The sequence below is a fragment of the Pungitius pungitius genome, chromosome 1 (genome assembly GCF_949316345.1).
Source record: "Pungitius pungitius chromosome 1, fPunPun2.1, whole genome shotgun sequence".
In the NCBI taxonomy this organism is placed as follows: Eukaryota; Metazoa; Chordata; class Actinopteri; order Perciformes; family Gasterosteidae; genus Pungitius; species Pungitius pungitius.
Genome location: NC_084900.1, coordinates 16,770,395 through 16,782,906, shown reverse-complemented (window position 1 = coordinate 16,782,906; position 12,512 = coordinate 16,770,395). Strand labels below are relative to the sequence as shown.

The following is a 12,512-nucleotide window of genomic DNA, read 5'->3' as shown; positions in this document are numbered from 1 at the left end:
TCCCGTGGCATCAGCACAGAGGGATCCCTCGCCGCTCCTCCGTGCCCCCGCCTCCACGCGCTCCGTCGCTCGGCGGCCGAAGGTCCGTTGTCAACCGTTGACTTTCAACTCGACCGACCTCCGAGGGAACGCCATGAAGTAGAAGTTACCAATTTTAGAGATGACTCAGTTTGCCCTGCAGGGCCTTCAATCATCGCGGCTTAGAAGAGGTTCATCCCTTATGTTAAGAGTAAATAACAGATCTAAAGGTGACTGAAGACACCTAAGCTGGTCAGGAAACTAAGCTTGCTTGCCACATACTCCAAAGTTCCCTAATTAACACATTATGTGCAATTTGTTTTCATTTGTACAAAAAGCAAAGTGTATAAATACGTTTTTTTTAATGTTATGGTTATGGGGGATTCACTTATTGGCGTCTCCACCAGACAGGACATCTGTGAAGTGTCGTTTTCACACTCTTCTTCTTCTGTATGGAAGGTCTATTGGTACGCCCTAGAAGCGCCGCTAGGTGGGTTTTGTCACATTTTCTGATGCACCGACCCTTTGGCGCACGGCGGCCACGCGGTTTCGCCGTCGGACACATTCCTGTGAGTTTCCGGGCTGTCGCCTAGCCAGTACAAACCCCGTGATGCCCAGCGAGGCGTGATGCGGAAAACCGGCACCACGTTCTTTTACGGGTGCAGAGGGCAGACGTGTTTGATGGCCGCTGTGAGGCGGAGGGAGAAAGAGGTCACCGGAGCTGCTCAGAGTGCAACCTCAGACCTCTCAGTGGCCCTCAGGCTAGAAAACCTTTGTTTTTACCACAAGAGTTTTCTTCCTCTGGATAATGCCGCAACTTGCACACTGGCTCCGAGGCATGCGCACGTGACCGTGCACACACACACACACACGCAATCGGCTGTGAGTTTTATGATCGTTAAGTGTCAGTAAGTTATAGCATGAAACTCCGCTGACCCTTTCCCAGCGAGCCAATGGTGTCAGGCCACAAATACATCACACAGGCATGATGTCATTAGCAGCCGCCGGTGGGCAGGATGTTTCCTAACGTGGTAATCGCCCTACTGTGGGTAGTCACCCGGTACCCAGGAGATTTAAAAGCCTCACTACTTTTTGTAGGATAAACATCTTGAGCACTCTGCCCTTTTCTTGCACTCCTCCTTTTTTTCTCTTCCCCTCTCTCTCCATTCAGCTCATGGAAACCATGACTTACTTGTTTCCCGACACTTGTTGAAAGAAAGATTATTACGGGGCCTCAGTCTGTTCTGCGTGGCTTTGTGTAGTTTTCCGTTCCACTTAATTCACGTCCGTATGAAATGACCTGACCCCGATTTGACTCGCTGCTTCTCTACTCCCCGGCGTGTGAATCAGGTGTGCTGTTGGACTTAATAGGCTCCTAGGTGCAGAGGTGCAGATAACGGCCGCACAGTTCTCCCCAGGAGAACTGAAGGTGGGATGGGAGGAGGGTGGGGTGGGGTGGGGCCAGGGGGGGGGGGAGCTTAAGCTGCCGGTAGTGAGAGCGGTACCAGGGGTGAGATCCCCCTCCCGCGGAGCAGCGGAAGCGTGCAAGGCGAGAGGGGGGGCGGGGGCCTGCGAGGTGTGAGGGTGCCAAACAGACGACTAGGCTAATGCGCGCCGTCAGATTTGGCCGCTGCAGCTGCAGAGCTCGAGGTGTCGGAGGAGTGTCTTAGGTCTGACAGAAAGAGATGGGAGATGGAGTTTACATTTTAGCCCAGGGAGCAATTAAGGGTTAGGTGTATTGCTCAGGGACACTTTGACATGGAACATGGATAAACCAGGGTTCAAACCAACAACCCTGCGGTTCCTGGCGCACTTTCACCAATCCATGCACCATATTACATGGAGTAAAGCCTGATATCAAGAACTGTGACACTATACAGTTACATTTCAATCCTATCAAAGAGTTAATTGCAAAAAATGAATCTGATCTTGACACTGGATGATGACTCCAGCTCTTTCGTACTATTGACTCTGTAAGAGTTGAATCTTTTTGCAGTGTGATTTCAACACTTTTGCTGAACACTGGAAAATAAACTCTAAGGATTTTGCTATGTATCGATTCTGTTTTCTTGTGGGGTTTTTAAGGCTCTATTATTCATGATACGTGATGAGGAAGCATTGCTCATGAAAGAGGCTGCCGGAGGCCTCGCACCGTCGCTACCCTCTGGTCACCACACAGTAAAAACAGAAGTGTTAATTTAACTCCTAAAGAGTTGAATTTTATTCTGTTTCAGATAACATTTGGTCCCACTCGAAATCAGTGTAGAATTTACTCTATGGTCAGTGTCAGGTTTTTAGAGTTAATTCTACTCGATATTGTGTAAAAAATAACAATGAAATGTGTAAAAGTATTCAGCACTATAGTTTAATCACACGGTTAAGAGTAATATAATTACACAGCAGAGTTAATTTATCTACAATTTGACTTAAAATTTTTTTTTCATTTCTCCAGTGTTAAAAAAAATATTAATCATATGCAGTGTTACTGAACTACAATTCAAATAAAAACCAGCACAAAAACACTAGATCACAGAACTTACAATTTATTGTAAAAAAAATAAATAAAGCATTTCAATGTAATTGAATTTACATTGCAAACACATTGCCTTGTCTCTGACAGAAACATGTGTAACATCATTAACGTCACAAAATGTTTACCATACATTACTTGTATTGACGGTACTTTGAGGATATGAAAGATCATTTTCTACAGAATTAACTGAACTGCTTCCATGGCACTTTTTAAGATGCTTTCTTAAACCTGAAAAACTACCAAAAGAACGTGAGCATCCTTCTTGACCACACTTCAGAAAAAGAGTCCTGCCTGTACATAGCCCATGAATGACCTTAAAGTGCTTAACGAGGTTGCTTGGACTTCCATGGTAACTTTTGCAAAGAAAATACTTCATAGTTTTATCTTAACTAACGCACCATTCTTGTCCTCAAATCATTGTTTCCCCCATGTCGATGTTACAGATGGTTTTTTGCACAAAAGTGAAAAAGCTGCTAAGGGAATAACTGTATGAGGTACCAAAGACGTAATGGGCTTTAAAGAGTTCGTCAAAAGCTCCAACTGAACCTGTTGCCTTGCATGGAAGGGCATGCTTGTCAACCACAATGTAGTAGGAGTGAATGGTGCTGTGTGGATCCCTGGGCAAGAAGGTAGGACTGACTGCTTATGGTGATGTTGTCTAGATGCTGCTGCACACTGCTTCCAACCTACAACAAAACACATTCAACAGAATTGTTTTGGTGACTAGCTTCTGACAATAGATCAGATCACTTCCAACTGTGCATAAGATTGAGCTGATGGAAGACATATTTTAGGATTAGTTCACTTTGAAAAGAAATCTTTGCTGATAATTTACTCCCCCCCATGTCATCCAAGATGTTCATGTCTTTCTTTCTTCAGTCAAAAAGAAATTAAGGTTTTTGAGGAAAACATTCCAGGATTTTTCTCGATATAATGCACTTCCATGGTGACCAACAGCATTGTGTATCTGTTAACAAAGAATATATATATATATATATATATATATATGGTTAGTTGCTGGTTCAACTAACGTTAACTTACACATCCATTTGTCTCATGCACTATGCATTACTTAGATGTTATACTGCAATTACAAAGGGCGCCCGTATTAGACAAATTTATGCTGGTTGAATATAACGTTAACGTTGCTATTTTCTGCAGCAAATTAGGCTTAACGTTACGTTAGTTAAAGTTAACAGGCACGGTGTCCATTAGCAACCAAATAACTGAGCCAAAGTTAGCTAGCTCATTATTTTAGTTCGAACAGTAACCCGTTAAAATTATTAACCCATGTTAAACAAACACTTCATGCAATCAGTGATCTAAGCTATCGTTTTATAAGACCAACATTAACTATCAGAAGCATGCTATTTCTAACGTTAACTGTTACCAGCATATAAAAAAACCTAATTTAGATTAAAGTTGCCCTGGAAGCTACAAATAATTTAGCTATTAACTGTATTAAATCCTTTATTGTTGTAGTGAACGTTATTTTACGCATAAATCATTCTGACCAACTTCATTTGTGAAAATATTAGGCTACAACATAACGTTACATAAAGAAACACACCCAGTTAACGTTACCGATACGAATTGATATAACTTGTAATATGACCTCAACTTATCAGCACATCTCTAAAAGATGTAAAGTTACAGGTTTGGTGTGGAAAACACAGAATATTACTTACCCAGCAATATCAGTAGCTTTGTGTTGCTCTTTTCGCGATCTCCATCCACCAAAATGCGTGCCGTTTGATGACGAGCAGCAAAACGGCGATTATTCTCTTTTTTTTTTTGTGGCGGGTATTTATCACTGCTGTAGAGTTAAAATTGTCATTGTGTTTCTGCAGATTTTACACTCATTTTTAACTCCACTGATAGAGCAGCTTTACTCCCAAAATGTTGAAAATACTCTATCTGGGTTAAAATAACTTTACTCTGAAATATTAACACCCCATTTTTTACTGTGCAGGCGCGCCGTGGGTTTGGAGGACAGAGAGGTCTTCGGCGCCCCGACTTCTCCAAGTGTGTCAGCACTTTGTACAAAAAGCAAATCCGGCATCAGACTAAATGATAAAAACGGCTCACCGTCGGTGTGCGTCGCATGTTGGTGTTTTTGTCTCTTTTGCATGTCTCTGTTGTTGCATCTCTAATTATGGATCACAGAAACCCATAATGATTGAGTTACCGCGCTGTGACGCACAAGGTCGCTCGCTTCACAGGAAGCGCTTTGTGATGGTTGCGTGTGTGTGTGTGAGTGTGAGCTCCACAGAATGGAAGGCTCATGAGCCACGAGAGGGTGTGTTCACCATGTTTGTGGTGTGCGTATGTTCGCGACACAGGTGGGGCGAAGGCTACTCGCTTCCTCCCAGAGGAAGTCATAAATGCACCCGCTTGGCTTCGGCAGTGCCTCTCCCCCTCGCCTAATGACTGCCATGCCGCTTTAATGACCTGTGAGAGAAAAAGAGAGAGGGAGACTCAAATTGTGGCAGAGGCCAAACACTCTCTGCAGATTCAATTCACACAATGAGGAGTTGGAAAATGGAAAGAGAGAAATAGTTAGTGTGGGAGTTTCACCGCAGCTGTTCTCACAAGCAAAGAATAAAGAGCTTTTTTTTTTACCACAAAAGGGGCGGCAGGCCTGGCTTTCTCCCCAGAGGCAGTGCACCTGCGCTCAGCCGCAGGTGGGTGGGAGGGGTCCCCGGTAACGCAGGAGACAAGAGAGCGTGTGAGGCGTGACGCGATAGTAATCATGCAACACAAGGATGCGCGGCAACATGCAGTTGGGAAACGTGCATTTTTTAAATATTTTACCTGAAGGAGGGTTAGGGTTAGGGTTAGGGCTAACCTAGCACCAAAAACCATGTTTTAGGACAGACGCCAATATCTTCAGAATGTGACTTCATCAATACGATGTCCATCAACATTAACAGTTTGAGCCCCGTGCATCATGACGTGGACAGGAGTACACCTCCTCCTCTCCCACCTCCCCAACCTGCTGTCCGCCCGCCAGGCGCAACTTGATCCGGGACCACGATGGAGTCAGGTCTCTGTAAAAACTTCCTGTTGCTAGGCTTCACAAAATATCTCATTTCGTCTATAAGACAGCCAATGGTAGGGTTGGTAGTGGTCCCGGGACCAATCTCTGGATTAGATAAGCCTCCATCTCTGTGTTGTAGAGTCCCGAGTGAGGTCAGCTTCAACTTGGCATTAAAACGTGTGCGTTGTCAATACACGTGGCGACGCTTTAAGCAAGGGGGGCTTGATGAAAGCCAGGATTGACTGAGTGTCCCACAGATTTGGGACATGCGTGGACACAGAGGTTGATGCAGGTCGAGCTGGCTTTTGTCTGTAGACTTGAGCGGCTTTTGAGAGCAGTCCGGCGTGTCCCTGCAGCAAGATCCAGGACATGGTGAGAGCGAAGCCGAGAAGAAGCGTCCATCAGTAATTAGATTCTTACTCTACTCGTGCTCTGGCCAATCATCTCTTAGTGCTTCCTTTGTACAATGTCCTTCTGCAAATGGCTTTAATGGGTGAGAGTCCACTGGGAAAAGTACAAGTGAAGAGGGGGCCGGGGGTGGGCAGGTCTGAGGAAGACAAAGAGGCAGGTGTGTAGTAAAAGAAACGACACGCACTGGAAGCATAGTGAAACACGCACAGCATTGACCTCATCGCTCACTCATATTGGTAACAGCTGGTATGCTGCGATGGGACATTCGATGGAATGGTGGCGTGTGCGTGCATTAGCGTGATGAAAGCTCGGCAAAGATCTCGCAAAGATCTCGCCAAGTTCAGATCAGTTGATTCCGATAAAGCGCTCATCGCGCAGCGACAGATGGTCGATGGAGGGCTGTCCTCCGTCAGTCAATCCGCCCACCCCTTTGGGTTCAGATTAAAGACTCAACAGCGATGAAATATTGTAAAAACATTCGTGGACTTTTCTTTTTTCTCTTTCCAATAACTTCATTGTAAAAGTTGAATGTCCACTTCAGGGTGAAGTATAACTTTGGCAATCCCTTAACTTTTCATCTGACCCCAAAAACCGTAAGATAACACTACTTTTAATTCTTCAAGTGTCTTTTAATTGTCCCTGTATAAGCGAGACCATTTCAAAATGCCCCCAAAAGAAAAATGATCCAGTGCTTTCATGTTTTTTTTAGAAGGGTCTGTGTGTATAAACCTGTATGTGCATTTGCGTGCGGTCCATCAGACGCTCGATAGGCCGAGCGGTGACGGGAGAGCGAGGAGATGTTGAGAGACAAGGCGCTGACCCCTGGGGTCCTGGGGGAGCAGGGTCAGTGGGGCCACGTCTTAGGGAGGGAGGGGGGGGGGGCGTGCTCGGAAAAAAAGCTGTGTGGATGAGAAAGAGAGGAGGGGACGAACCCCACCCCCCCAACTCATGAGAACCAGATGAAGGGCAGACTGGATAACTCTCTGTGAGAGGAAGAGAGCGAGAAGAAAGGGGCCCATAAAGCTGTCGGAGTCCGCCTGCATCTCTCTATCGTTGCGCCACATGCATTGCTGCTAGTGCTGGTGCTCATGAATGTCTCAATCATAAGCCAACACGTGTACTGCACGTCCCATGCATGGTTTTAATCTGGGACTGACCCCAAGTCCGACAAGCAATATCAGCCCCTTGCTAACAGCTGTGGTTGTAGGACTCTTTTACTTTTTTGAAAATGTGTGTTTTTCGTCCTTGTTTTGCAACACAATGCACGAGAGAAAACTACATTTTTGTTTCATTTGACACATCCCTGCCCACGTTTGACTCCCTACTGGTAGAGAGGGGGATGCAAAAAGGCTAATGGGGAAGGAAGCACGTTATCTGTTGAAATTTGTCTCATGTTTGAATTTCTTTCAAATATTTTATTTTTTGCAGTTGAGCACGATAAGGAATTCCTACAGGTGAGGCGACATCACAGAGAGTTCAGATTTGACCTGTCACGGATCCCAGAGGGCGAGGGGGTCACCGCTGCAGAGTTTCGCATATATAAAGACTTCATCCACGAACGTTTTGACAATGAGACCTTTCGCATCAGCGTCTACCAAGTGTTGGAGGAACACACTGACAGGTGAGCGAGGCGATTTGGGTTTTTTGGTGTGGGGGAAAAGACCTTCTTGAGATGCTGCCAGAATGAAATTGAATGGATTGAAACCAAATTTAAACAAAAGTATTAGGTCGAAAAATATTTGGAAAAAAAAGTTTAAATATAGTGTTGAAAAATGTCATGGGAAAAAAGTAAAGAAAAATGTAGGTCAAAAATGTTTATTAAAGTCAAAATAGGTTGGAAAATATCATGGGAAAAAAGTAAAAAAATTAGGGCTGTCAAAAATAGCGCGTTAACGGCGTTAATTAGCTGTTTGTTGTTAATTACGTCAATTTTTTTGACGCATTTCACGCATGCGCAGTGTGACAAATTATTCAGGTCCGGAAAGAACCTCTTCTTCTAGGGAATGCACTTCATCCTATACAACACATTACTGCCACCTGCAGGCATATGTCAGGCCGTCAGGTTCAGCAAGTTGTTTGCGCCAGAGACCCGCTCCCCCCCCCCCCCCCCCCCCCCCCCCCCCCCCGTTCTCGCGCAGCAGAACAGAGAAGAAGAAAAGCTCCGCCCAGCAGAGCAAGAGCAGCGCTGTTCTGAAACATGCGGAGGAAGAGAAACCAATGCGATCTAAATCCTCCCAGGTATGGGAATATTTCACACTGAAATGGGGGTGGTAGCGGATTTCTTTGCAGCGCCAGTCGTTCTAATCGCCGCGCTCGACTTCAAGGTGTAACCTTTATTATTGTTCGGTCTGAAACGGCGCGCCCAGTGACGGGTGGTGCAGCAATATTGTTGTTCGGGTGGAAATCGGGAGAAAGGTCGGTCCGGGAGATTTTCGGGGGGGGCTTTGAAACATCGGGAGGGTTGACATGTCTGGTCATGTCTGGTCATCGCAGGAGCACAAACTCGCAGCAGAGTGGGATAAACTGCAGAGGCTCGAGACCCTTCTAGAGCCATGCAGGGAAATCAGTCTGTAACTTATCAAATAACATTGATTTGATTATTTTCTGGAATGAATTAAAAAATCAAATATCAATAACATATATTTATGTAAAAAATAATAATTATGATAATAATAATGATAATTATGTATCTGTGTCCTGTTATTTATCTTTAGTATGCATTTCAGAAAGAAAAAATGGTTAGGATTCAGGTGTGATTAATCATGATTAATCCACTGAAAATTCTGATTAATTTGATTAAAATTTTTAATCATTTGACACCCCTAAAAAAAATATTTGCTTGATAGTCTTTTTGAAAGAAAAGTAAAAAAATATCATGGAGAAAAAGTTTTTTTTAAAAGTTAAAAAATATTTGCTCGAAAAATAGTAAAAAAAAGTCAAAGAATATAATTATTGAATTTCGTTTAATTATTTTTCTTATAATTTCTTGTATAGTTTATCATTAATGAAATCAAGCTCAAGTGGAGACCCTGACCTCCATGTGTCTGTAACCGGGCTGGGTTGAAGGTGTGTGTAACCCAGAAAGAGGCCCATGTCCTGCCCTCGTCATCCTCTCCTAAAGATTTCTGTTGTCCAGAGGGAACAACACAGGCATTTATCTAGGCCTGGGTACATGAACCAGAGCTCTGTGACACACTATCCGCCCAGTCAGAAAATAGGTCGGGATACATGAATGGCCACATGAGGAACAAGGGATTTTAGTCTCCGATGGAAGAGGAGTAGAGAATCCAGAATTCAGGGTTGGACAATAGGACTGAATTGGATATGCACTATTTCACTTGCTGCTTTTCACAGTTCTTTTCTCTATCACAGCTATTCTCTCTCTCTCTCTCTTTCTCTCTTTGGCTCTCCCATAGGGTTCTAGCCAGTGATGGACTGTGTATAGTGAATGAAAGGACCCGTCGTTTATAAAGCCATTATTGTCAATTAAGAAAATGAAGTGTTCCCTTGGGCTTTGCCATCTGGAGCCCTCCCTCCTCCCTCTCGTTCTCAAACTCTCTCTCTCTCTTTGTTTCACTCCGTCACACTCCTCTGACTCCCCCTCTCCCCCGCTCCCCCCCCATCCACTACATTACTTTTGCGCTGTGGTCGCTTTACAATCCATCACGTGGCTTTTTAAAAACAGAATTGTGCACGTTGATCTCTGACCTCAGAAGTGAACTCATCTTCCGTGTCCTTCTCCAGGGAGTCCGACTTGTTTCTGCTCGACTCCCGGGTGATGTGGGCGGCAGAGGAGGGCTGGTTGGTGTTTGACGTGACTGCCACCAGTAACCACTGGGTCCTGAACCCCGGCAGGAACCTGGGCCTGCAGCTTGCACTGGAGAGCACCAAGGGTGAGTGCCACTGGTCTCGGGGGGGAAATACAAGAGGAGCAAAGGTAGAAAGATGGATATGATGATGATGACATGATGAGGGGGCAGTTAAATGAAGTTGAGTTGAGGGATATGATGGATTGGAGGGTTCCACCAGAGGGCGCTAGAAATAAAGGGAAGGGTACACAAGTCACACTGAGAATAAGGAATTACCTCAGTAAACATTGCACACATGACATTATGGTCTCAATGGCCAGTTTCAAGCATTTAGTAAATTTTCGTCGAGTTTAGCTAGCTTGTGATGGACAGGCCGCCACCAGAGCCGTGTACGGCGTCTCTGCGGGCGAGTCAGTCTTTCGTACAGTCCAAATATGGTCCCCTCAGTTCTGTTCTGAGTGCGGAAACCGTTGCTTCAGAAGGGCTCTTCACAAACTGGGTGAGGTCAAAACCACTACTTCCTCTTCTTTTATGCAGTCTCTGTTTATACCCTAAAATGTACCCAGTGTAAATATCTAGTTAATTTGATTAAAGTTAGATAGCTCAAGCTCAAACATTGCAAAATCAAGTCTGAAACGTAGCGTGTGGTTCGCATTCGCCGGTAGCATTTTCCCAGCAAAGATAAATCAAACTGTGCTCCTCATCATTCATCATGGGCAATTCATCCGCGTCCTCCTCCGTCACGCCCTTAAGCATCATCAGCAGGCTTTCAAAGAACATGCCTGCGTTATTGTGAGGATAACATCTCAGCTGGAGTTTGGCATCGCAAGGCCCGGGAAAACATTTATCAACCGACAGCCTGGGGAGTGTGAGCGTGTCCCAGGGTACTATCTCAGAATATGACAGGATGTTACATGTCAGGTGAGAAAAACAGACACTGAATTGCTTTTGTTTAGTGGGAGGGGAGTGCTTGAGAGTGTGTGTATGTGTGTCTGTGTGTTTGTACGAAGGGTGAGCGTGCACAGGCAGGCACACGGGACATCCCGTCGCCAGCGGCGACCAGAAGCCTCGATTTGCCTCACAGCGGCTATCAGGCCCACATTCTCCTCTGCGGGTGAAGCAGACACCGCTGGAGGCCGCATGCACGAGCGTGCACCAACCCGAATGCACAACACACACACACACAACACACCCACTCCAGCACAAGCAAGGCTTTGATGTTCAGCGCTCTGTTTTGGTTCTTGGCCATTCACAGAGGGAAGCCTCGTGGAAAGGCAGACAAAGATGCGGTTCCAGGGAGGGAAAGTGTAAAGACCACACACACACACACACACACACACATGCATGCAGGTGGACACACACTTATTAGATCTAGAGGGCATTCGCCATTCTCCTCGGTGGGTCGCCGCGGATGACTCCGAGCACGACGCCTGTGTAAAACCGCGTCTCTCTGTCTCCCCCTGCAGGAGAGAGCATCAACCCTCGGGTGGCGGGGCTGATCGGCCGCAACGGGCCTCAGAACAAACAGCCCTTCATGGTGGCCTTCTTCAAAGCCACTGAGGTGCACCTGCGAAGCATCCGCTCGGCGCAGCAGGGGGGGGGCAAGCAGCGCAACCCCAACCGCTCCAAGGGGGCCAAGAACCAGGAGGCCCTGAGAGTGGCCAACGTGGCAGGTAAACCGTGATCTGTTTTCTGTCGGCTTTGCGGTCCACGGGAGAATTCTCTCCGGTTCTCCATTGGCCTGCACACACACACACACACACGGTACATCCGGGCCAACAAAAGCAGCGCAAGATGCCTTGTGCCGAAGCGCTGAAACATTAAACCGTAATACCCGAGCTTCAGAAATCACTCCGCTGTCTTTGTTTATTTGCACAAGCGTTACAGAGCCGCGTTGGGGGGGGGGGCGAGTCGCGCTTTTAATGGCGAGAGCACATCTGCGTTGCGCTGTAGGGCAACCGGGGGCCACAACACATGGGCCTGCGGTCCTTTAACCGGATGATGAGAACCAGTTGCTCGTGATCATTTCCAACGTGAGCCACTCTGGGGAACTTGAATGTGGCGCAGAGCCCCCCCCCCCACACACACACGCACGGGTCCCTGGAGGAAGTCGAGGGAGATAGCGTTAGATGCGAAACAGACGATTCCTTCATCTTTTCAAAAGAGACGGTGAAACGAAGCGACGAGAAGGAAGCGAGAATAAGTGAAGAGTTTAGTTGGGAGAAAAAGGGGGCGGGTCCACTCCGGGCTGCACATCTGTTTCGTCCAGTGGAAACTCCGAGCCCGGCACAGTGACCTCGAAGCAGGGTGGCCCATTCATTTGAAACAATTACCAAAACCGCTCCGTCTGGAGGTGCTTTCCTTCAGCTATTGTTTAAATGTTTAAATGGTAATGTGTACAGTGTGTTTAGGTCTGTTCTTCATCATCTCCAATGGGGGCTCTGACCACAGAAGGGTCCCTCCTCTCAGGGATGAACAGACAGTGTTGAAGTCAAATCTCTCTCTCTCTCTCTCTCTTTGACTTGTTCCCTCAGAAAACAGCAGCACTGATCAGAAGCAGGCATGCAAGAAGCACGAGCTCTACGTCAGCTTCAGAGACCTGGGGTGGCAGGTACGGGACGCATCGTCTTCTCCACGAAACCCCTGGTACGCGTCGGACCAGAATCAGGCCACGTGATACTTGGGTCTGAGCCTAGGTCAT

The 12,512-nt window shown here is 46.3% G+C and overlaps 1 protein-coding gene across 1 annotated transcript in view; it reads left to right on the top strand.

The window, feature by feature from the left end:
* Nucleotides 1–12,512, top strand: part of bmp7b (bone morphogenetic protein 7b) — a 44,752-nt gene that overhangs the window by 31,327 nt on the left and 913 nt on the right. The window contains exons 2-5 of the mRNA XM_037478322.2: nucleotides 7,431–7,623; nucleotides 9,747–9,895; nucleotides 11,278–11,484; nucleotides 12,346–12,422. Of these exons, the coding sequence (XP_037334219.1) occupies nucleotides 7,431–7,623; nucleotides 9,747–9,895; nucleotides 11,278–11,484; nucleotides 12,346–12,422 (626 nt within the window). The remainder of the gene's footprint in view (nucleotides 1–7,430; nucleotides 7,624–9,746; nucleotides 9,896–11,277; nucleotides 11,485–12,345; nucleotides 12,423–12,512) is intronic.